Source organism: Rhinolophus sinicus, linkage group LG07, assembly GCF_036562045.2.
Source record: "Rhinolophus sinicus isolate RSC01 linkage group LG07, ASM3656204v1, whole genome shotgun sequence".
NCBI classification, from domain to species: domain Eukaryota; kingdom Metazoa; phylum Chordata; class Mammalia; order Chiroptera; family Rhinolophidae; genus Rhinolophus; species Rhinolophus sinicus.
The window spans coordinates 40,658,140-40,683,306 of NC_133757.1; the positions used below are offsets into that span (position 1 = coordinate 40,658,140).

The 25,167-nt window shown below is 37.2% G+C and overlaps 1 protein-coding gene across 2 annotated transcripts; it reads left to right on the plus strand.

Annotated features, from left to right (window-relative positions):
- The first annotated feature begins 220 nt into the window (after window positions 1-220).
- On the plus strand, window positions 221-11,912 carry CDK1 (cyclin dependent kinase 1). Of its 2 annotated transcripts, none has more exons than XM_019731711.2 (8): window positions 221-345; window positions 2,198-2,259; window positions 4,016-4,172; window positions 5,082-5,205; window positions 6,201-6,371; window positions 8,136-8,299; window positions 8,392-8,533; window positions 10,912-11,266. In XM_019731711.2, exons 2-8 carry the CDS (start codon window positions 2,223-2,225, stop codon window positions 11,008-11,010), a joined length of 894 nt encoding a protein of 297 aa, XP_019587270.1. In that variant the 5' UTR covers window positions 221-345; window positions 2,198-2,222; the 3' UTR covers window positions 11,011-11,266. The 2 variants fall into 2 exon arrangements, with proteins under 2 accessions (XP_019587270.1, XP_019587269.1); XM_019731710.2 differs by lacking the exon at window positions 221-345 and adding an exon at window positions 346-447 and having other exon boundaries at window positions 10,912-11,912.
- Window positions 11,913-25,167: the final 13,255 nt, after the last annotated feature.

Below are 25,167 nucleotides of genomic sequence, written 5' to 3' on the forward strand. Positions count from 1 at the left end.
GTAATGGAATTTGGATCTAAGTATATTATCACTTTTGTGATGAGCTATTTGTGCACAATAAATTTTTATTGTGCTGATCTAGGAAGAGGGGAGAAACCAACCCAGACCGAACAGTAGATTCCTGATGACTAGAAACAGTAGGACGACGCTCTCCAGGAATGAAAGACAGCGCTTGCGCGCAGATTCATTTGGCGCCCGCCCTCCTGCTTTTTCTCCAGCCGCCGTTTTCTTTTGCTTTCGCGCTTCAGCCACCGGAGAAGTCCGCCCAAGCGTGACTGGGATCTGATTGGCTCCTTTGAAAGTCTACGGGCCACCTCATTGGCGAAGCCGGGACCCTTTAGAGCGGTGAGTTTGAAACTGCTCGCATTTGGCTTCAAAGCTGGCTCGGAGAAGTGAAGGAAAGGGAGAAGCTGACGCGGTAGCCACCGCTGCCCCTTTTGCCACGGGGTAACGTGCCGGGGAGTGTTGCTGGGGTCAGGGTCATGCCTGTGGGGTCGACAGGGGTCGGCTCGGGGGCTTCGGAGGGGGAGTATTGAGCAACCGGGTGGTAATTTGGAAGTTCTGCTGGGCAGCGTGGGGCCAGGCTGGGCCTCCGGCGGCTGGGCCCGGCCTTCGCCTGCGGGCTCGGGCCTGGGCGTGTGAGTGACGCCGGGTCCCAGCTTTAGCGGGAGGTTTAGGGGAGCCCAGAGCTGGCGGGGTTAAGCCGGGGAGGGCTGCGGCTGCCCTGGTTTCGGAGTTGCGGTCTGGGGTCGCGGTCGGCTCTTCTCTGGAAGAGGCCGCCCACCTGGCTAGGGGGGCTTTAGGGTCACGGTTGAAGCCAAATCCGGGCATTGAATGCTCCACGACGCCGAGCGCTGGCGAAGTGCCAGGCTCGGTCCTAGGTCCTTGTGCGCTGGTCCCCACGCCAGTCCATTGGTATTTTACATCCTGCAGCTAGTAGTACTGAGAGCCCTAGGAGGTATTCAAAAGGCCTAAAGCTGCATCCTTGATTCAAAATTGTTATGGCAGGAAAATGGAGGGAGGCTACTCGAACCCAGTGGTGAAATTGAGTTAGTTTTCAGCTAAATGCGCTCAACAATTTTATTGTGCATTAGGCATATTAAATCAGGATATTGAAGGAACGATAATTATCTTAATGATCCATTGCCATTTCGTAAAATTAAAATTTTTTTAAGGTTGACACTCATGGCCAGTGTGGTGCAGTTTTGTTCATTTAAAAAGATTTATGTCTATTTCTGGAATGATTCTGAAGATGAATGTGAGAAATAGAACTTAAGGGTCAATTACTCAGAGTATTCAGATGACCTTTATATATGATGTTATCAGTGATGGGTGTGAGAAAATCAAGGTAATTATGCTTTGGGTTTCTTCTAAAGTTATGTTTTATAGGCAAACTTACCAGCCAAGGAAGTCTTGAGTGTCTGGTTATCTGCATTTCAGCTCTTTTTTTGACCATTTGTGATTTAAAAAAATATATGCGTATATGCATATATACGCATATATACACATATATATTTTATATGTATATAAACTTGTTCTTGAGATTGTATAGGGCATAATTAGAACTTAGTCTGTGGAATTGCACCTTTTCTTTTAGGGTGCTAAATGATATTTCCTACTCTTTCAAAAAATACCTTGCAAGTGTTGATCCTGTTTGTGTATGTGACTGCTAAAAACAGAAAACTCACTTGAGCAAGTTTAAACACTTATGCTTTTAACAATCTAATGAATGTGCAGTGTGACCACATTTTAGCTCCCTAGTCATGTCTTTAAATTATCTTCACAAAATCATAAAGCAGTAATAATTCAGTCAAATAACATTTGTTGAAGTATCTGGGTATAACTGGCACACACTGGTGCTCCTTAGAAGTATTCCATAAGAAAACAGACTTCTGGTTGTGTGGGAAGCACAGATAAGTTTATGTCTGAATTTAAGAGGTTTGATTGAAAGAAGCTAAACACTGGTATATGATACAAATATTTCCAGTGTTTTAGGAGCTAAGAAATGTGGGGAAATCTTATTGCTGGAGTCCTTTCCCTTGTAAACATTGTTTTAATGTAATAATTAATATTTATGAAAAGTTAATACTGCACCTAAACACTGGAAAGTACCTTACATATAGTATTTCGTTAACAACGTAAACCTCTCCTTTGAATTAGTGGCATATAATCAAATAATTTTTTCATCTCATTTTAGCATCTACCATACCTATTGATTAACTATGGAAGACTATACCAAAATAGAGAAAATTGGAGAAGGTGAGTGCTTTTCAGTAATAGAAAAATGTTTAATGATTTAATGATGCTATAACATCTGTGACATGAAGAAATGTAAATATTTATTAAAATCCAACCTTTAAAGCATCTTACTACTGTGCATTAATATATATGTCCTTTACATAAATAACTTAAACACAAGAAATAACAAAAATGTTCACATTTCTAGAGAATTGAAATTATTCTGATATGACTCTGACAACCCTCCTCCCCTATAGTCCTGCATTCTTCTAATACTAAGTACTTAAAGCAATATTTGTATTTTGAGAAGACTAGTGATATCTTTTGTATGTGTTGGGGCGAGAAGTAAGGGCAGTAGAATTATGTTAAGTTTCGTAATACACTTTTAGTCTCCTACAATTATTTTTAAGATGATAAAATCTTTTTACCTAAATCTTTTGAACTGGTTTCAATAATTGACTATTATACTAATTTAAATAAGTTTTCTATTGTGTTCCCCTAGGTTTAAATGATGTGTGTACATGTTTAAGCTATTCTTTAGGTTGGTGCAAAAGTAATTGCAATTTAAAAGGTTAAAAATAATTGCAAAAACCGCAATTACTTTTGCACCAACCTAATAAAACCAATAATCTAATCATTTGTTCTCTTTCTGTAGTAGTTTCATTAAAGTTTTTAAAGACTATATCCATATGTTATAAATGAGGGATAAAAATATCCCTCTGCCTGTTTTTTTCTCCACCAAACAGCATATCTTACGTTTTATAGGTGTCTTGATAGTAACATTCTAAACTCTCCAGGACCAAATGACATAACTTATAGCTTACAATTTGTTACCAGAGTCTAATTTATGTAGGTTCTATGTGAGGAGCATTTCCAACTATATCTTTAGTGTGCTCCAAAACCTTACTTGTATAGGAATACTACTAAAAAGCCAGGGGAGGTAGTAGAAGGAATTTAGTAAGATAATAATGACAAGTTTGGGTGGTGATTGGGTTGGAGATAGATTCTTTTAACTGAAAATTTTGTATGATTTTTTTTTTTTAAATAAATGTACTTAAAAAATTTTATTATACCCATTCAACTACACTAATTTTGTTACTGAGTTAAAAATAAGTTTGATCAGCACGTCTAAGGCAGTAATTACCTTTTTCTACCTTGGGAGAAACTGATAAAAGCTATAGAATAGACCTTCTCCCTAGAAAAATGTACTCGAATCACTTTTGAAATTATACTGATGTCATAGAAAAAGAGCAAAAGCTATTCAACAAAATTTTACATATAGTTAAGCGGTTCAAGACTTCCTTAAAATTTCCAACCCCAGTTTGAAAAGCACTTATCTAGAGGATTAAATATACCATGTATATGAACTTGACTTAGCTATCTATGTAATCCATCTCCCTTATTGCCACTTCCATGCCCAGATCCCTTATATTGATATTGTGAAGTCCAACTATCAGAATCAGTGTTCTCATCAACTTCTGAATGGGTCTGAAGCTTTTCTACTGTGTGGTAAATAATGTGACCTTTATTGGAGTTAATAAATATTTAATGAAATATTTTATCCCCATTCTTTTCTGGATGAGGATAGACTATATATTTGAAATGCATAAAGCACTGTATACAGAGTTTTCTGAAAGTGTCACAGTAACTCCTGTTAGTAATATTTCCTGAGCCCAAATCTTTACACTGTTCTATGTCTGTCTTATTGCTGGGTAGGATATTTGAATCTAGGTTGTGGAGGGTGTCACATAACAGACATTTGTTTTGTCTATTTCAGGTACCTATGGAGTTGTGTATAAGGGTAGACACAAAACTACAGGTCAAGTGGTAGCCATGAAGAAAATCAGACTAGAAAGTGAAGAGGAAGGGGTTCCTAGTACTGCAATTCGGGAAATTTCTCTATTAAAAGAACTTCGTCATCCAAATATAGTCAGGTATGGTATAATATCTGAATTCTAACCATTTTCCCCATACTATTTAAAATGGGGATTTTAATGTGGGCAATTTATACATTTGCTTAATTTTTGGTGTAACCTCACGGGGTGGGAAAAGAATACTATTTTTGTTAATTGAGAATGCTGGGCATGGCATAAGCTGTAAAGGGAACAGAGTTAAAGGAGCTTGAGCTTGGTCATAGATACTAGTATTTAGGGCTGGAAATCAAGTTTAATTGGCCATGGGTGAAAGGAAGACCTTTTCACTGAGCTTTGTTAACTCTCCCACTCTGAAAGCTCTGGTCTTTAAAGATCCCTTCGTCAGAGTCCTAAGACAGGCAGTTAGGTCAGATGAAAGAGTTTTTTCTTTGTTGTTTATTTGTTTTTCTTTTTTTTCTTTTTAAATATTTGGGCTGGTGTTTTGTGGGTTTGTCTTTCTAAAGGTCCAAGTTAGGATTTAATTGATTGCGGGGTTGGGAGAGGGGTGGTTGGAGATAGGTCAGATATTAAGATCAGATATTACTTTAAAATTTATAATTTACTTAATGTAAAGACAAGCTCTGAACAACAAGCAGTCAACCTAAAAATGTTCTTTTGGAATATAAGTGGTTTGACAGCAACTCCTGTATAATACAACTTAACTTCCCATTGCTGCTCCGAGATTCCTTTCTAAAGTTCTTATTTAGCTCTAGGGAAGGTTTTCACCACTAGGGAAGCTACCATCTCTTCTTTCCCAAAACAGTATGTATTTGTTATAGAAAATTTCTTATAGCCCCACTTTTTGTAATAGCCACTGTGAAATTTAGGGAAGTTGTTTAATTTTTGAGAGAGGTCAGAAATGTGTGCTAGATTTGTTTTTGTTTTGGTCTTTTTTTTTTTTTTTTTGGTCATAATTGTTTTATTCTTTAGTCTTCAAGATGTGCTTATGCAGGATTCCAGGTTATATCTCATCTTTGAATTCCTTTCCATGGATCTAAAGAAATACTTGGATTCTATCCCTTCTGGTCAGTTCATGGATTCTTCACTTGTTAAGGTTAGAAGCTTGCCTAATTTTATTAGTAATTATCCACTGTAAATGTAAAAGATCTGCTCTATAGAAGTGCCTGTGTTTTGTGGCAGTATGCTTGGAAAAAGTGTTAGAAGTAGAATGAGGAAGAAAAGAATATTTCATTTTCTTCCCACAGTCTAGAGATTAGATTGTTAACAGTTAACTTTTTACTAAATAGTGCTTCTAGTTATAAAGTGAAAAGTAGTGCCAGAGATAACATAAAACTCAAAAGTATGTTAATATTGTTGGAAACTAGGACATTCTGGTCAAGTGACAAAAGCCTAAGGCAAGATGGTGGTTGTGGTGGCAGGTGGTTTTTTTCCCCCTAAATTCTGGTTTTGATTATTGTAGATATTTTCTGTCCAATTATAAAAGTATACACAATTTTTTTTAATAAGTACTGAAGTATATAAAGTAAAAGTGCCTTGTATTTATATCAGCAAACCACTCCAAGTCACTTACTCTGAACTACTAAACAGGATTTTCTGATCATTGTATCTATTTAAACATATAATCATACTGTGCTCTTTGTCATTTCTTTTGGAATCTGACAGTGTCTCCAAAGAGGAAATGAACATGTAAAGATAAAGGATAGAGATGAAAAAGACCAATTTTATTCAAGATAGAAATAGAGTTGCTATAAGTATATAGAGTAGAAGTTTAAGTAACTCTGTACAGAAAATGAATTTGTGACTTAAGAATCAAGGACTGAAAATAAGTAAAAAAAGACTAAATGAGTTCATATGGATATATAGCTGTGTCTAAAAGGAGAATATTTTTGTCTAAGGTGTGTAAACATGACATTGTATATAAATGGGCTTTTTAACCTTAAAATGATTCTTGTTAATCTCAACTGGCTTGAAAGCTTTTTTTGATAGTTAAATTATTTGCCTATGTCATCTTTGAAACAAACTCACCAAGATTATTTAGAAAATCGTTATGTGCTACAGTTAAGTTGCGAACATATTTTCTTCTTCCAGAGTTATTTGTACCAAATCCTACAAGGGATTGTGTTTTGTCACTCTAGAAGAGTTCTACACAGAGACTTAAAACCTCAAAATCTATTGATTGATGACAAAGGAACAATTAAACTGGCTGATTTTGGCCTTGCCAGAGCTTTTGGAATACCTATCAGAGTATATACACACGAGGTATGTAGAATTGTGGTTTGGGTTGCTTTTGAAAATGTGTGATTGCTAGATTGTCTTCTGTATTTCTTCTTTAGTTCAAGAAAGAATGCTCAAAAAACATTTCTACTCTGTGCCAGTATCAATTTATTGCTTCTCAGCTCCAAATTCACCCTTCACTGCATTCTATGTGAAAATGGAACTGGAACCTTTAAATGTTTTTCCTTTGCCAGGGTGCAATGTTAAACTTTTTGTCAGACGAGGGCAGACGAGGGTGCTGAAAAGGCATTGCAGGAGGAAGGGGTTTTCCTTGCTATAGTTTTTAGAATTCTCATTATTTTTTACTAGTAAATCTCATTTCAATCCCATTATAGTTAATAAACCTTATAGTAAACTTTCCCCCATTCAGTCACTGTGGTTTCTGTCTTAATTGGATCCTCTCTGATATACAACCAAATTGGCTAAAAGACAGACTTTGTTGCTTAAGGAGTACTGTTTCAGATACATTTAGAAGCTACTAAATATAATCATGCTTTTTCAGTGTTATATTGATGGCTTGGCATTTCGTTGTTACATCTGGAGGGAAAGGGAATATTGAGTTGTATAGTAAAGGATTGTAGTCATGCTTCACTTAACATCCGGGATATTTCTGAGCAGTGTGTCTCTAAAGTCATTTCATCATTGTGCAAACATAGAGCGCATTTACACGAACCTAGATGGTAGAGCCTGCTATATCTTTAGGCTATATGGTATAACCTATTTCTCCTAGGCTACAAAGCATTGATCCATTTATGTATCTAAACAGAAAAGGTACAGTAAAAATACGGTACAAAAAATAAAAAAGTTTACCTGTATAGGGTACTTACCATGAATGGAGCTTGCAGGACTGCAAGTTGCTTTGGGTGAGTCACTGAGTGAGTGGTGAATGAATGTGAAGGCCTAGGACAGTACCGTGCAGTACTGTAGACTTTATACACATTGTGCACTTAGGCTACACTAAATTAGGAGAAAATATCGTACCATTGCTCTATGACATTAAGATGGTTATGATGTCACTAGGCAATAGGAAGTTTCAGCTCCATTATAATCTTATGGGACCACCGTCATATATGCCATCCATCATGGACCAAAAAGTCGTCATGCAACACATGACTGTATTGGAAAACACTGTCTTCTGTGGAGTTGTCTATCCTTGAGCCCAGACTGTCCCCAAAATCAAAACTCATCTGGTTAGATGTGTTGGCTTTTTATCATCCCGTTATATTATTTTTCCCATGGCTGTAGATTATTTGGTTTCCATTGGTTTAAACAGATGCCATTGACGTCATTAACTCTTAAGTTGGAGGTGATATTGTTACCACTGTGATAAATTACATATACTAAAATAATAAGTCTAGATCACTAATAAACTGTTATGACTTATTCATGATTTTAAAATGTAAGCAGTGCATGCACTTTGTACAGTGTTACCCCAAATCCATTATCATATGGGTTGTTTTTTTTGAAACGATAAGGCTTATCTCAGTTTTTTGATCCACACTTTAATGATTTGAAAAGCCAGACTTGGTATGCTTTCATCTGTTCTCCCTCTTCCCCCATAATGAATAGAACTTATAAATGAAATATTTATCTTCCATTTAGTATTTTGTGTATAGTTGACTTTTAAACAATGTTTTCAGAGGCACTCACACTGCCTTCTAAAGGACATTTCTAATGAAGTATAAATGTTTACATTTAGGTAATTTAATGCACCACATTTATTCAGTGTGAAAATTTGCTTTGTAATAGGTAGTAACACTTTGGTATAGATCTCCAGAAGTATTGCTGGGGTCAGCTCGCTATTCGACTCCAGTTGACATTTGGAGTATAGGCACCATATTTGCGGAATTAGCAACGAAGAAACCACTTTTTCATGGGGATTCAGAAATCGATCAACTCTTCAGAATTTTCAGGTATTTCTGTTCTATACTTAAGCCGTTAAGAACTTTAAAGGCAACATGAAAATAACAAGATTATACTTTAATAATTTTTGTTTTGCTTTTAGAGCTTTGGGTACCCCCAACAATGAAGTGTGGCCAGAAGTGGAATCTCTACAGGACTATAAGAATACATTTCCCAAGTGGAAACCTGGAAGCCTAGCATCCCATGTCAAAAACTTGGATGAAAATGGCTTGGATCTGCTCTCGGTAAGGAGTGCCCTTTATAGTGACCAATATTATTGATGACTCTGAATGTACTGAACCTTTTACTTGGGAAATAGGAAGAAAACCAACACATACTGAGATAGGCACACAACTTTATGTCTGTTATGTTTATTGTATTATTAGCTCCATTCTAGGTACTAAAAAATCCTAGTGGTTTTGAGAGGAATTTAGTATTAGTTGTTATTGTCTTTGTTTTTTTTGTTTTTTTTTTAATCTGATAGACAGCTACAGATATCCTGTGAAGGAGAGGCCAAGGTTAATATGCCTTTGTTGTTTTTTTAAGTTGCCTTTCCAGCTTTTTGGTCTCTGTAGTTACTGTATTTTGGTTTATCCTAGTCATAGGTGTTTTTCTTATTGCTTGATAATTGCTTGATTTTTTTAGTTATTAAAAGCTTTTTACTGTGTGGGCTCCCATTTCTTACTTTGTGCCTTGTTTCCACATCAGAAATCTTAAGAGGAGGACTGATGTAGTTCTTGAAAATAATCTTTCTCTTACAGTATTTTGCTGGGTATAATGTGCATTTTTTGCCCAAATTTGTGAGAAAAAAATAAGGAAGCGCATTATACATGGGTAGTACTAATGCCGTATCTATATAAATGTTTTTAATTCTTTCATTTGTGCTTTTGAGTTAAAAGTGTAACTCTAGAAATCAATAACGATATCTGTATGCAAATAATACCTGGAAATACCATAATCGGTTTTGTTGAACTCAAGACAAACTTGCAGTGACAAAGAGTTCTTGGCCTACTATGATGTGTAAATATGGTAAATTTGTTACCGGTATATAAAATTTCTTGTACCTTGTAGCTGTCTGTTCTTGTGTTTTGTAATTATTTGGTACATAAAATGTCTTGTACCATAATATGTTAAAAAATACAAAATGCTAAAATTCCTTTATAATACAAAAAACAAATACCTAAATGTAGACAGAAATTTGAATTAAAAAGAAAAACGAAAGATTTTTTTTCCCTGAAAGTTTGGGCAAAAAACATGTGTGCGCATTATACATGGCAAAATACAGTACATTGCCATTCCCAACTAACAGTTGTTTTCTTTAAAAAATGATAAAAACATTATTAGGATAAAAATATAAATTGTCCTAGGCCTGCTTCAGGAAGTTTGTTTTAGAATGGTATTTAGATATGGAGCTTTTAGAAGGAACTAATTTTTATAAATGTTGGGTTACTTGATTCCAGAAAAAAGATTTTGGCAGGTTATGAAACAGAAAACTATAAATGATTGCATTATCATCATATACATTTTCTAATTGGTCTTTGGGCATCTTTCACACTTTGTAAATCGTTGTGCACCAAATTCAGCTCAGCTTTCCCAATTGTTTATAGTCCAAAGTCTTTTACCTGCTATTCAATATTTTATATATCAATATTGTTGATTTGACATAAAAGGCCTTCCATATTCTGGGCCCAATCTATTTGTAATTCTTGGATACAAAGAATTTCACTTCGTTAACAAAACAATTAAATACTGTAAATCAGGTCTAGCCACTATTGACATCTTGGACTGAGTCATTTTTTGTTGCTGGGGGCTGGTTACAAGATATTTAACAGCATCCTAGTCCTCTGCCCTATAGATGCTGGTAGCACGTTCCACCCCGTTGTGACAACCAAAAAATGTCTCCAGACTGCCAAATGTCCACATGGGGCAAAGTCTCTCCTAGTTGAAAACATTATTCCAGTAAATCATAAATCAGATTTGGTTTCAAATTGCAGCTTTAGCACTCCTTAGCTCTATGAACTTGGGCAAATTATTTAACTGCTTTGAGCTTAAGTAATGTCTTAATTTATAAAGTGGAACTAATACCTACCTTTTGTTGTGAGGATTAAGTAACATGAAAGGTGCTAGATACAAAATAAGAGCTCAAATGGTAGACAGTAAAACTATCTTGTCTGTTTGTTGATTTGATTGTCTTTAAGATTAATTCTTTAAGATAAAATTTAAGATCAATATAAAACTATTCAGCTTTTTCTGGCAATGTGTAAATTTCAATACTAGATTGTCTTGACTATGATTTGTTTAATGACTCATTTTAACTGTTTATAACACATTGTGCTCTGGTTTTGTTTTTATTTGGAATTTGATAGAAGCTACATCAGAAACCACTAGGTTTTCGAGATATCTGTGATTTAAGGAATAATTTATTCTAGAGTTAGAGAGTGAAGTATAGAGGATGAGACATTTATGTGGTTTGGTATTGAACTAATGGAAATATTCATTTAGTAGATTTTCAGTAAAAATTAGCTTATGACTTATTGGTAGAGAAGTTCAGACTTTACAGAGTTTTTTTAAATGGTTCATTCCTTAAATAAAAATCTTTGTTTTTGTCTTTCTCTCCCCCCAGAAAATGTTAGTCTATGATCCTGCCAAACGAATTTCTGGCAAAATGGCACTGAATCATCCGTATTTTAATGATTTGGACAATCAGATTAAGAAGATGTAGCTTTCTGGCAAAGAGTTTCCATGTGTTGTATCAAGAACACAGTTATATTTCTACTCTCAACTCTATTTTTGTCTTGTGTATTTTTCTTTTCTTTGTTGTAAAACTCAAGCTGCACTTCATTTTCTAATTTCAAAAATTGTAACTTAAAAATGTAAATATTGTTCTATATGAATTTAAATATAATTCTGTATTATATGTGTGTAGATCTCACTGTAACAACTGTTTGTTACTATAATAAAACTAAATTTAATGCTGATGTCAGGAATGGGGAAAATTCTGAGTTAGCTTAAACCACCTCAAACCTTACAGCAGTCTGGTTTTCCTACAGTTGGAACTACTAAAATTTAGGCAAGTATGCTAAGTTCAAAGTTGATAATGCTTTGAAGTATTTGTATGTTCTGAATGTTTAAATTTTCTTGTCATTGTCTTGCCATGTGGTAACTATACAACCGCCTGAAGATGAATGTTTGTCTACTGGTATTTCAATTTGTGACCTAAATGTTGAAGCATTCAGAATAAGAAAACTATCCAAATTTGAGAAATGTTAAATTTATAGAGATTTTCATTAACTTAGAAAACTAACAGAGCATGCTTGGAGTTTGCTAAGTTTTGCAGTCGAAGATCAAGGGCTGTCCACAGCAGGAAGGAACAGTTTAGAGAATTTATGACCCTCCTATTTTTAGGTAGGTTATCAACGCTGTATGTCTGGTTGAATTCTTATGCCTTGGTCAGAAGTAATAACTATAAAAAGAAGTTACTTATCGTGGCTTTCAGTTGTAACTTTAAAACTTTATTTGCAAATTTTGACATAGTGTTTATTAGCAGCCTTCTTAGAAGGTTCTAATGTATAAGTGTTTAGCTCAAGTCACTAACTTTGGTAATTAAATTGTTTAATAATGCTGCTCATTGTGATTCTTACTTAAATTATTTGTTAAAGCCAAGAGAAATGTCTGTAAAAATAGTTTTATCATTTTTAGTGTACATCTATCCTGTGACCAGATGGCCTCTATTTTTCCCCCTGGTTACCCATGGCTAGAACAGGCATTCCTTAGTTATTGATCCTGACACCTAATTGATTGGATATGTAAAGGGTGATCTACCTTATCTATGCTGTCTTGGAATTTTTTCACTCTGTAGGACAAAGTGTGGGTCACTTTCTTTGGCAGTGGGACTTGTAAATGAGAGGTTGGTGGTCTTGTTCTAGGTCCTTTGATGGAGGCCTGCAGTAAGAGAATGTGGAGCCTAGAAATGGACCTCATTTGGGGTCATAATGTGGAGAGTTACTAAGAATTTATGGTAGGAATTTGGTAAATGAAAGGTCACAAAAGATTTAATTGAGATGGTGAAATGGCATATCTACAGACATGTTTTCTTAACCTGTGAAGTGAAGTAAAAAATGATGGTTTTCAAAATTGTGGATTATAACCTTTTAGTGGTTCGGGACCAGCATTAATCAAGAATCCTCACCCTGTCTCTTGCGCCCCATGTAGAAGAGAAACAATTGGCCTATATTTTATAACCATTTCCGGTACTTTTGTTTTAGTAATACATATACATAGGTGTTTAAAGTGTTTGAATGTTTGGGGCCTTGTGGATTTGGTAGAAGCAGCACGGAACCTCACTGCTATTGCTCCATGGAGTCCAATTGTTTGAAAAGTCTATAATTCATCAATTCAGAACCTACTTGGTGGACCAGGGCAATGAGATGGTAGAACACTGTTATCTATTGCTGTAATGAGTGATTGTGTAGTCCTATGTGAAGTGTTTATGGCAGCTTCCGTTCCTGGACGAAAAGCTACCGAAGTGGATCATCTCATGCATAGTTTTTAATTGGCTTGTGCTATGGTGCTTCTGAGTAATTTCAAAATGGAGCTTGTCTCTGGCCCAGTCTTAAATCTCGTACACTAGGAACACCTGGGACTAGCTGGTTCTGCCCTGAACAATTCGGAACTGGGAAACGTATTCCAGGAATTATTTTTTCAAATGTTCCCCAAGCTGGTTCTGAGGCAGCCAGTTATCACCATTTGGTGGTGAGTTTAACAACTTTGGACCTACATCTAGTTTTAATTGTCTTAAAACTTCATGACATCGTGCAGTATCTTTCTTTAACTTGTTCTCTTTCTGTTCCAGCCTGTACTCTAAAGGGGAGGGGGCTGTGTATTTCATCACCAATCTAAGACTTTCATGCACTGGAACATACCATTGACAATTGCTCTGTCTCAAGACTACAAGTCTCTAGAGGAGGGTATTTAAATTTGTTTTTTCAAGTTTAAATATACAAGCAGTTACAAGTGCTTGAAGAGCCTTTGAAACAAACTTGTACATTAGTTCCTAGTTAATAATAGGTCAGCTTCAGTCTTGTCCCCAAGACTAACGTTGTCATAGTCACACGAGTCAGGGAGGGTCCATTTTGCATTGAGGACAGAGCAAAGACTGGTGCTTGTGGGATGAAGAGCATATTGGGCATCGTTCACACAGGTTTGTGACAAGGTAGAGTATTGAATAAAGGAAGGAAGGAAGGATAAAGCTTTCCTGAAGGGGGAGGATGCTTTCTGACTTAAAAACATTAGGAAAAGGCGCAGGTGGGGTAGTCATGGTCTTGACGAGGATGGTAACGTGAGTCCTTTTGGAGAAGGAGGTGAAGTTGAATGAAGTATTTGGAGACAAGAATAGACCTTTTCAATCCCATGCCATAGTGGAAATACCAAGTTTCTAAGACATTTGAAAAGCTTCAGGGGGTGGCCACTTAACAACGTTGGTTAGAGCATGGTGGTCTTAACAAAAATGTTGCCAGTTCGATCCCCACATAGGCCACTGTGAGCTGCGCCCTCCACAAGTAGATTGAAACAACTACTTGACTTGGAGCTGAGGGGTCCTGGAAAAACACACTTAAATATAAATAAAAAAGGTTTAAAAAGCTTCAGAAGAAATGAGAGTCTTAGACTTCATTGTTGAGAAAAGATAGAAGCCTGTCCTCCACAGCTGAAGGTCTGTGGTTTTCCAACTTGCATTAGGATCTCCTGGAGAGCTTAAAACATTTCTGGTCCATTTCCAGAATCTGGTTCAGTAGGTCCTATGTGACTGAATATGCTTTAAGTTCCCAAGTGATGATGCTGATGGTTCAGGTACCACACTGAGAATCACTACATAGGTAGTTTGCAGAATTTCCTTCGTAAAAAGGTCTTTATTGCTCATAATCATTGTTTTCACTGTGGCTTCTAGTATTGGTTGTGTAAAATGGTACTGATAAAAATGTATGCCTATTGACCTTTCAAAGAACCTACAAACTTTGGAGGAACGTTTATATATGAGTGCCTACTTTTTACCAGTCAGGAGTACAGATCTGTAGAACACACTTTTCTACAGGCAGTCATCCTTTCCCTTGAGTTAGGATTTCAAAACCATGCTATCTGTTAAGGAAATACTGCAACAACAAAAAAGCAGAAGATATTAGGAGAATTTATTTGCTAATGAATATTAGTAGTTCTTTATGTTTGTAAAGAGCTTCGTAGTAATTAAGTAGCATATGCTATTTCAATAGACAGAAACTTCCTATGCTATAAAAACACTCAACTATATAAGCAAGAATAATTATACCAAATAGTCAAGTTCTTCAGATAAGCTCTGGAGCTTGAGCTTTATCAGTGTAAATGAGGAGTTCACCCAAAGGGTTTATGCAACGGGGAATATTTTATTAAGAATAGTATATACAAAGGCATAGAGGAATAGAAGGGTGCAATACATTCCAGTAAGATAAAGTTATTTGTTCCAGTTAGAACATAGAATATGTAGGTGAGCAGTGGAGGATGGGATGGCAGTCCTGAAAAGCTGTGTAGGTCATGCTAAGGAGCTGAGCATTTTCCTGCAGGTGATGGAGAGACTGAAGGCTTTAATGCTGGAAAATGACATGATCAGACTCTAAAATCTGGAGGGTGAAAGGATAGTTCCAGGCAACAAAGATTAGGAACCCAAAATGCAAGAGAATATTTCCGGTGACCCCACAGCTGGAAAGCCAGCCTCTAGAGTTTTTTTGTGTGCCTCACAATAATCGTACATGTTTTCATAACTTTTAAAATTAAGACTAAAGTGTTACAAAAAAAATACCATAACATTCTTTATAATACAGAGAGAAAAGATCCATTTCCCAGCTGAGCATGAGTCGTGAGTCTCAATGGTTCTGGGATCATGACAAACATATTTATGTGCAAGAAAATATAAATGTATTCATGAAATGCATTCACTACTTCTAAGATCCAAGTGGGAAGCAGAGCATGTGCTCCATCTTAAATCTTGCTAGAGTTTATACATAGTTTTAGAATTGCTTTTTGGCTTATTTGAAATACTTCTCATGCACAAGCATTAATGAAAGGCTCAGAACGTAAAAAGATTGTCATTTTCCAGGTGAGCACAACAGTTTTGACTAGTCAACATCAACCTGAAGCTCCATAAGGTGGATGACAAAAGAAAAACCAACCAAACAAACCCAAAAGAACAGACTAACTGCAATTTAATTATCAGATAATAAGCATTGTGGTAGTTATTACATATTCATAAGGTCTCATACTAGAATAGCTAATGTACGTATAAAAGAAAAATAGCAAAGAGCTCAACTCCTATGTTTTCTCAAGAGAAATAACTCCTATGTTTCCATGTTTGGAATATCTCCTGGCATGGCCAAAAAGCAAGGAATAAATAAACACAATAATTCAGTGTGCCTAATGGCAAAAAATAAAAGAATTATTCACAAACAGAAAACTGGACTTTGGAGCAGATGTTTATTTAAAATACAAACAGCAACTCCTCCTTTTCCTGTTATCTCCAATTATGTGATGCAACATTTTTACCAGAAGGAGAGCTTTTTAAAAGCAGCCTTCCAGGGAGAGAATAAACAATACTATATTTGGCCAGCAGCTGCTTTTGGAGAAGGAGATGTCAGCAAAGCTGAATGTTGTTTAAAGGAAACCAATTATCCAGCTACCTTTCACTTGGATCAGAGTAAATAAGGCACTTCCCTATTTGCACTGAAATGTTTTGTCTAGGACTTAAATATTAGATATTAGTCAGATATTTCACTTCCTGTCATTTGCCATGTGGAGCAAATGGATTTAAAGAAGTAGTCGTGTTTGATTTTGCTGCCAGAACCACTTTAGGTCATCCCGTGCTTCACCAAGCTGTTGCTTCTTTGCTTATTCACCAGCCACTATTTATTGTGTTCAGTTTAAAGCAGTGTTGACGGACACATGAAAACCCAGAGAACCTAGTGACATAGAGGGTGGTTGCATTTGTTGACTTCATGCAAATGGTCAAACAATTGAAAGTTTATGAGTAATGTCTCATGTAGAATTTGAAATAATGCAGATGCTCCCAATTTTTGAAAATTGTTTTTAAGGTTGGCAAGCCGAGTGAACTGTATACAACTGGTTTATGCTGTTACCCCGTGGTGATTTGCTGCTAAGACTGGAGTAGCAGCAGCCCTTTGTCAGGCTGGGGTTTCCCTGAGTTAGAGCTGCAGGTGTCTGTAGTGATGACTCTGTACTTACGTTAACATTTTCTGTTTTATAACTTGAAATATTTTTACATTCTGAAGCAATCTCAACACTCGTTACATGGAGGTAACAATGCTAGTGCTGAAAAATAGGCCAGAAAATGAACCATTTTAGAGTCAACTTCGGATGTGCTCTCATGTCACCAAGAAGGCCAAACAACTCCCACGGTACATTTTTGAGTGAGTATTCCACGAAATGTTAGTGATAACCTTGAGAAAATAAAAAGCAGCGTTAAAGCAAATAAAATGCAATCGTTGTAGATTTTAAGGAAGCATCTCCATACTTGATGCTTACTTCTGTGCAAAAAAACAGCATTGAGTTGTGCAAGTTCTATATAAAAATCAGTATATGATTTTCACAGAAACAGTTTTTAGAAAATAATTCTGGGACAACACAGGTTTGATGATTCTCTAAATGTTTGTTTATCCAACAAATATGTCCTGACCACGCATTACGAGCCAGACACTGTGCTAGGATGTGAGGACACAGTTCAGCGACACAGACTCATTGTAGGGGAGACGGGTTACATGCAAGTAAAGAAATGTAATGGGATGTTAGACTGGGACTCTTCCTGCACGTTCTTACTGAGGCCAATCAGATGGTTATAGTTATCAGAATTCCATATCTGACATGCAGATTTACAAAGAAGTGATTTTAAGAACCTGTCCCACAACTTTTAGGCCCAGGATGAGCTACACAATTTCCAGAGCCCAGTGCAAAATGAGAAGGTAGGGCTTCTTGTTAAAAACTCACCAGGAAATTTTAGCAGCAGCAGACTGTTAAAACCAAGCACAGGGCCCTTCAAAGTGGGGGGTCCTGTGTGACTGCACCAGCCACATGCCTATGGCTGGACTTGTGCAGGTCCTTCATCCAAAGAAAGGAAAAAGGCTTCAGAGTGGAGAGGAGAGATTTTGGGGTGGTGATCTTTGCAGAGCTGTGCTGTGCTTCAAAAGTGTTCCCTTATAACCCAAGTCTAAGGGGAAGTGCTTCAAAGGCTCCCCTTGAAAAACTCTGAAGACGTTTCGTGCCATTGTGAAACAGAACCGGTGCCTGCTTGAGGCATGAAGAAACGTAAGAACTGTGACTGGGAGCCTAACTCCTGCCCACCAGATCTGCAAGACAGAACACTGCGAGGGGACCCACTTGCACGTCTAGCGCTTGTGGGACCTGGAGTTGATTGTTTGCCTAACTGGATTAGCACCAAGAGGGAGAACAAAGGCTAGAGAGGGCAGATTTGGGTCAGTCTGCACTTGCCAAATGGCATTAAGCCTACCTCTAAAACTAGGATAATGGCGTCTCTTCCTGCCTTTTAGAATAGCCAGGCCTGTATTGCACATCCTCCAAGCTCTTTGTAGAGTTAAAGTTTAATATATTGTGAAATATTTTTGATATGAACTGTAAATAGCCATATACACTGCCACCATGCATCCATAACCCAATGTCTTTATTACTGTATGTTTGAAACCCTCAATGTATCTGTCCCTAGTCACATCTCCTTTTCCCCAAAAAAAGATTTTTTCTTTATACTTTTTCAGTTTTATAATTTCACCTGTCTATCATTTCTATCGCTCTGTTTATCTGTCTGTCTTCATTATCATCATATTATATGCTTTAATGCTTTACATAAAGGATATGAAAGATCCTGAAATTTATTTAGTTTGGCTTTGGGAGATTATTTGTGTTGATAAATGTAGCTATAGTTCATTTGCCTTCACTGCTATAGAGTATTCCATTGCCTGACTCTACCGCAATTCATTAATCTCTTCTATTCCTAGACACTAGTTTCTCATGTTTTGCTTTTATGAACAATGCTGCTATAAGTTTTATTCTACAGAAACAATTGTTTCTATTTGCTCCTGTGCAAGAGTGTTTTGTTCTGTTTTGTTTGGCTGATCCGTATCTCAGAGACCTGACCCACATAGGTTGCGTTTCCTAGACTCCTGTGTCACCTGGCTTGCTTCTGGACTTAGCTAATGGGAGGCCCTGCCAGGAGAGTGGGGACAGAGGGAGGAGAGAAGATAGAGTGCTTATCACTCTCCAGTTCAGGTGGTGTCACTTCTGCACCTCTGGCTCCCACTGCTCAGGTCTACCCTGGTTCTGATTCTCTCCAGAGGCTCCAACTCACTCATGCCTTCCGTAGCACCCCTTTCTTGTGGTCTCTGTAGACTGGGGTGGTAGGGGGTTCTGAAGTGTTTAGGCCCTGTGTACTGTTTCACTTCTCAGCTCTTTCAATCCCCAGGCAACCAATTTCTTAGATTAAATCCCTTATATTTTAATATTTGTAATGTTTTTGGTTTTCCTGTTACATCCTAATAGATAGGTTGTGCAAATTCAACTACAAATTATTCTCCAAAGTGGGCATACCAATTTATACTTCTACCAACAGTGTATAAGAATTCCCATATTAAGTATTGTCAGACTTTTTAAGTTTTGCTAATCTTACTGGTCTGAAACAATGTTTCCCTGAGGTTTTAGTTTCCTTCTCTTGAACTGAGGGTCTTTCTATATATTACTGACAATTCAGGTTTTCCTTCTGATGAATTGCTTGTTTGCCTGTTTATTTGATTGTTTGATGCTTATTGATTTATAGGAGTTGCTTATATTCTACATGAAAATTTTGTGGGTTATATGTGTGGCAGATATCTTCCTCCATCTTTTGTCTTGCCATTTTTCAGTGATGTCTTTTCATGTACAGAAGTTTCTAATTTGAATGTGGTTCTCACATAGTTTAATTGTTTCCCTGAGCTGCATGGGACAGTGTTGATGGGATTGGATTCACCAGTTAAGAGCTAAGTTGTACGACCAGGCTACCAGTATTGACAAACCCCTGCAACCCAGAAACCCTCCACAGGACATGTGCAGAGAAGTGGCTTTGCCGCTGGCTAGTCAATGAACCATACGCCAGCACTTCCCGTTAGAACAGAAGGATGAACTCAGGAGGGGAAATATGGGGGGAGCATGGAGGGTGCATGGCTTCATTGGGGGCACCTCTCAGGCTTTTCTAGCCCAATAATACTTCAGACTCAGCAGAACACAAGCCTATAGTGGGAACATGTTTCTTTCAGTTAAACAGCCAAACTTGCGAAGTTTATTGCACAGGGCAAGTCCCTGAAATGTAAGCAGGTCTGTTCCATGTAGCCAACTGGCAACACTGGCCGTTGGGCTGGAGAAGAGAACCCACAGGCCGTGTGCAGCTGGATCCTCACCCTGCCCCAGGAAGCAGATAAATCCAAGCACGACTCCTCAGCAGGCTGAGGAAAATGAGCTCAGGGCCCGCCTGCTGCTCCCCTGGCTGCACCGGCCTGCACATTCATCTCTCCCCTGGCCACGGCAGCTTCGAGCACAAACCCACTGTGACAACTGACACCCCAGAACAAAGGTCAGGAGCTCATGTAATATTTGTATTTTAGAATAGTTAGTACTTGCTTATAATATTTAAAAATTCAAACAGTATATCAAAAAGTACACAAGCCTTGCTTCTTTCTTGTCCTCATTATCTGGCATCCAACCTCTCACTTCTGTCTTCTAACATTATCCAATTCAAGCAAATATGAATATATGTTGTTATACCTCCCTGTTTTTACACAAGAATAGCATATTACACAGATTTTTTTTTTGAAAAAACAACAGATCTCGGAAATGTTTGATCAAGAATTTTAAAATCAGGCTTTAAATTAATTAAATATTTCCTATGCATTGACTCATTCTGATAACTTTCTCTTATGGTATCTCCTACCACAATTTAAATTTTTTTCTTACAAAAATCTGTGGTCTGCTACCAGTCGACGTAAGTAAGATGGGTATAAACAGGGTGGTTTTTTGATTTTTAATGTTTCAGAATCAAAAAAAGGTCATGAGATGTGTTTATTGAAGAAAATTTGGAGGATAGAGGAAAGCACAAAGAAGAAAATAAAATTTAATAATAATTCTACTAACCGGAAATATTCCAGTGATAACCATTATAGTGTATAGGAGCCAATATTTTATAATAGATATACTACATGTCTCAATAAAACAAATACAATTAACATGTATTTTAAACTGTAAAGTGGAAAAGCATTAATCAATACTTGTTTATTAACCATAAAATCACAAATGTTCAAAATCCTAGCTCATTGGTGACAACAGTGTGATGTATTGGTGTTTGTGTTAACTTGCTCTCTATATACACAGGGTACCAAAAAAATGTACACATGTTTTAAGAAAGGAAAAAACTATTAAAATTAGAATACTCACGCTGATATATACTGATAACAAAAGATGAATACAAGTTATGTGTGTACATTTTTTTGGCACCTCGTTATATTTATTTTTTCTATATATATTCCCACTGTATATGTTATTTTTAAAAGGATTCTTAAATAGGGGCACATATTGATTCTGTGCCTCGTGTAAAGAATCACATCACCTCTCTATTCAATTCAATGCATTTCAATAAGTATTTATTCACTACTTTAATTGTAATAGTAATTCCCTACATTCGTGTACAGTACCACTGTTTACAAACGTTTTACTTGCTTTTCTGAACATCACATTGAGGGAGGCAGCACTCATTCTCCTTGGCTGGATGAAGACACAGGATCACAGAGGGTAAGTGCCTCGTCCGAGGCCATGTGGCTAGTTTGGTAGAAGAGTTGTAGATTTGGATCCCAAGTCTGGTTCTCATTCCACCAGACCATGGTGCAGACAGAAGGAGGAAACACCTTACATTCCCAGATATCTTTAGGTGTACAAGGTAGTTGATGAGACAAGTTGCAAAAGCATTAGACACCAGATGAGAAAACACTTAGCCTAACAGGTGAAAATGACCACCCTCATCAGACCCTATGCACGCTCTGTTTAGTCAGTTCCCACCACTTCGCCCTGTTGCCTTACTCGGTCTTCTTCATGCATCGATGGTACCAGCCTGGACTTTGAAATTCTTTGAGGAAGTGCTCCGATGAGAAGTTAGGAAGAACTTCGACTGACTTGTGATTCTCAGAGTTTCAGATTGCAGGCAAGGCAGACAATGTGCACATCTCTAGCAATGGACATTTTTTAATGTAAAAGTGAGAATTACACCTTAATTGTGTTTTTCCTGTGGCTTAAAAGTGCTTTGCACCTGTTCATTCAAATGTTCATTTACTCATTCAAGTTTGAATTCAGTAAGCATGTCCTCAATGTCCTAGAGCACGCTGCTCTCTCTAGAGGAGGACAAGATCAATAAAAGATGAGTTATTCCTTTAAGGATCTCCATTTCCACATGATTCGTCTGGTTACTCAAGCAACAGACTTCGAATCCAGTGTTATTAGAGGACACACAATCCACACTTTCAACCTAGACACAACTGGGGGGACAGCTCTGTGAAGGTATTCCATAGCTAAAGCACAGGCCAAGAGCTTTTCATTTCGTTTTGATAGCGCAGTCACTTTTTAAAAAACATGATGTTTTTATTTTTCAATTACAATTGATGTACAATATTATATTAGTTTCAGGTGTACAATATAGTGATTAGACATTTATATAACTTATAAAGTGATCACCCCGATAAATCTAGTACCCATCTGACACCATACGTAGGTATTACAATATTATTGCCTATGTTCCCTATCCTGTGCTTTACATCCCTGTGACTATTTGTAACTACCAATTTGTAGTTCTTAGTCCCTTCACCTTTTTCACCCACCCGCCAACGCCCCTCCCATCTGGAAACTATTAAATATTCTCTATATCTATGAATTTGTTTCATTTTGTTTATTTTGTTTTTTAGATTCCACGTATAAGTGAGATCATACGGTATTTGTCTTTCTCTGTCTGACTTATTTCACTTAGCATAACACCCTCTGTGTGCATCCATGTTTTTGCAGATGGCAAGATTTCATTTTTTATAGCTGAGTGTAATATTCCACTGTATAAATGCACCACTTTTTTTTAGAAAACAATGTTACCTTTAATGAACACTTTGTTTTTCTTTTTTAAAAATTTATTGGGCTGACATCGGTTAGTAAAATTATATAGGTTTCAAGTGTACATTACTATAATACATCATTTATATATTGCATGTGTGTTCACCACACAGGCAGTTCTCCTTCCATCATCATATATTTGACCCCCTTTATCCTCTTCTACAATCCCCTCCTTCCCCTCTCATAACCACTAAACTGTTGTCTGTGGTATTTGTTTTCTTGTTCATTTGTTGCTTTCAGTTTTATATCCCACATATAAGTGAAATCATATGGTTCTCGACATTTTCTGTCTGACTTATTTCACTTAGCATGATAATCACAAAATCTATCCATGTTGTCGCAAATGGCAATATTTTATCTTTTCTTATGTCTAAGTAATATTCCATTGTATATATTTATATACACGTACATACCACATTTTCTTTGTCCATTCATCTATTGATGGACACTTAGGTTGCTTCCATATCTTGGCTATTATAAATAATGCTGCAATGAATATATGGTTATATATGTCTTTTGAATTAATGTTTTGGGTTTCTTTGGATAAATACCCAGAAGTGGAATTGCTGGGTCCTTTTTTGTCTCTTGTTGTAGCCTTTGTTTTAGAGTCTATTTTGTCTGATAAGTATTGCTACTCCAGCTTTTTTTGTTTGTTTGTTTTCATTTTCATGAAATATCTTTTTCCATCCCTTTACTTTCAGTCTGTGTGTCTCTCAATCTGAAGTGAGTCCTTCAAGGGAAACATATGTAAGGGTCTTGTTTTCTTATCCATTCAGCTACCCTATCTTTTGATTGAGCATTTAATCCATTTACATTTAAAGTAATTGTACATAGATATGTAGTTATTATTATTTTATTATTTCTACTTGAGGATTTTTTTCTTCTTAAAAAAGTACCTTTACCATTTGTTGTAATACTGGTTTGGTGGTGATGACCTCCTTTAGCTTTTTTTGGGAAGCTCTTTATTTCTCCTTCAATTTTAAATGATAGCCTTGCTGGATAGAATAATCTTGGTTGTAGGTCCTTGCTTTTATTTACTTTGACTATTTTGTACCAATCCCTTCTGGCCTGCAAAATTTCTGTTGAGAAATCAGCTGACAGTCTTATGGGAGCTCCCTTGTAGTTAACTAACTGCTTTTCTCTTGCTGCTTTTAAAATTCTCTCTTTGTCTTTAACCTTTTGCATTTTATTATAATTATTATGTGTCTTGGTGTGGGCCTGTTTGAGTTCATCTGTTTGGGACTCTGTGAACTTCCTGGGCTTGCATGTCTATTTCCTTCACCAGGTTAGGGAAGTTTCCATCATTATTTCTTCAAATAGATTTTCAGTTCTTTGCTCTCTCTTTTCTCCTTCTGGTACCCCTATGATGTGAATGTTGGTATGCTTGATGTTGTCCCAGAGCCCCCTTAAACTATCCTCATTGTTTTTGGATTATTTTTTCTTTTTGTTGTTTTGATTGGGTGTTTTCTGCTACCTTATCTTCCAAATCGCTGATTCAATCCTCTGCGTCATCTAATCTGTTGATTCCCTCTAATGTATTCTTCATTTTAGTTATTGTGTTCTTCAATTTTGACTGGTTCTTTTTTATGTTTTCTATCTCCATTTTTATGTCTCCTATCTCTTTGTTGAAGTTCTCACTGGGATCATTGAACATCCTTATAACCAGTGTTTTGAACTCTGCATCTGGTAGATTGCTTGTCTCCATTTTGTTTACTTCTGGAGTTTTATTCTATTTCATTTGGGACATGTTTCTTTGTCTCCTTATTTTGGCTGCCTCCATGTATTTGTTTTTATGTATTAGGTAAAGCTGTTATGTCTCCTGGTGTTGGTAGAGTAGTATTATGTAGTAGGTGCACTGTGGGGCCCAGTGGGGCCCAGTCTCCCTGGTCACCTGAGTTGGGTACTCCACATGTGTCCTTTGTGTGGGTTGTGTTTGCCCTCCTGTTGTAGTTGAGCCTTGTTTTCTCTTGGCATGTCAGTGGGAGGGATTGACCCTCAGGCTGATTGGTCATGAGGACTGGCCATAACTACAGTGAAGGAGCTATTGTGCAGGGGCTGATCCTATGGAACAGGATTCACTTAAGTGGCGCTCTAGTCCCTGCTGAATCTGCTCTTTGGATGTGTCATTTGTGGAGGTGGTTGGGTGGTGCTCTGGTGTGGTCTGAAACTGCCCACTGGGTGTGTCGGTTCTGGGGCTTCTTTGAAGGGCTTCTGGTGCAGGCCACTGTCAGCTACTGCCTGTGCCCTGCCCAGAACCAATTAGTACCAGCTGCAAAGAGATCTGCAGATGTTTGCCATTTGTTGTTGGCTTAAAGGTGCCTGGGAGCAGTTAAGCTGCAAACTGAAACTGGCTTCCGTTAATGCTGGGCTTGGGGCTGCTTAGCAAGAGGTATGGGGCACATTGAGGCCAGTGATGCTTGTATGGGGTTTGTGTACCATTGAGCAGTTTTAGGACAGTCTGTAGGATGAGCCAAGACAAGTTGTTTGTATGGAAAAGCCACTGGAATCACCATAGGTGGGCCCACAAGTTGGGAGGGATGGGGTCTCGAGGAATCATCAGGGTGGGGTGAACAGTGGAGCTTCAGATAAGTTGCCCTCCTTTGTGTGCATGCTAGGAGGGTAGAGGGATCAACAAAGAAAAAATGGCTTCTGCCAGCACTTTTGT

What these genes read in the sequence shown, in the direction of transcription:
- CDK1 (XM_019731711.2), top strand. Translation starts at nt 2,223, where the DNA reads ATGGAAGACTATACCAAAATAGAGAAAATTGGAGAAG. An exon ending in CGTCATCCAAATATAGTCAG is followed by an intron (nt 4,173 to 5,081) that starts GTATGGTATAAT and finishes TTTATTCTTTAG; the next exon opens with TCTTCAAGATGTGCTTATGC. An exon ending in CAACTCTTCAGAATTTTCAG is followed by an intron (nt 8,300 to 8,391) that starts GTATTTCTGTTC and finishes TTTTGCTTTTAG; the next exon opens with AGCTTTGGGTACCCCCAACA.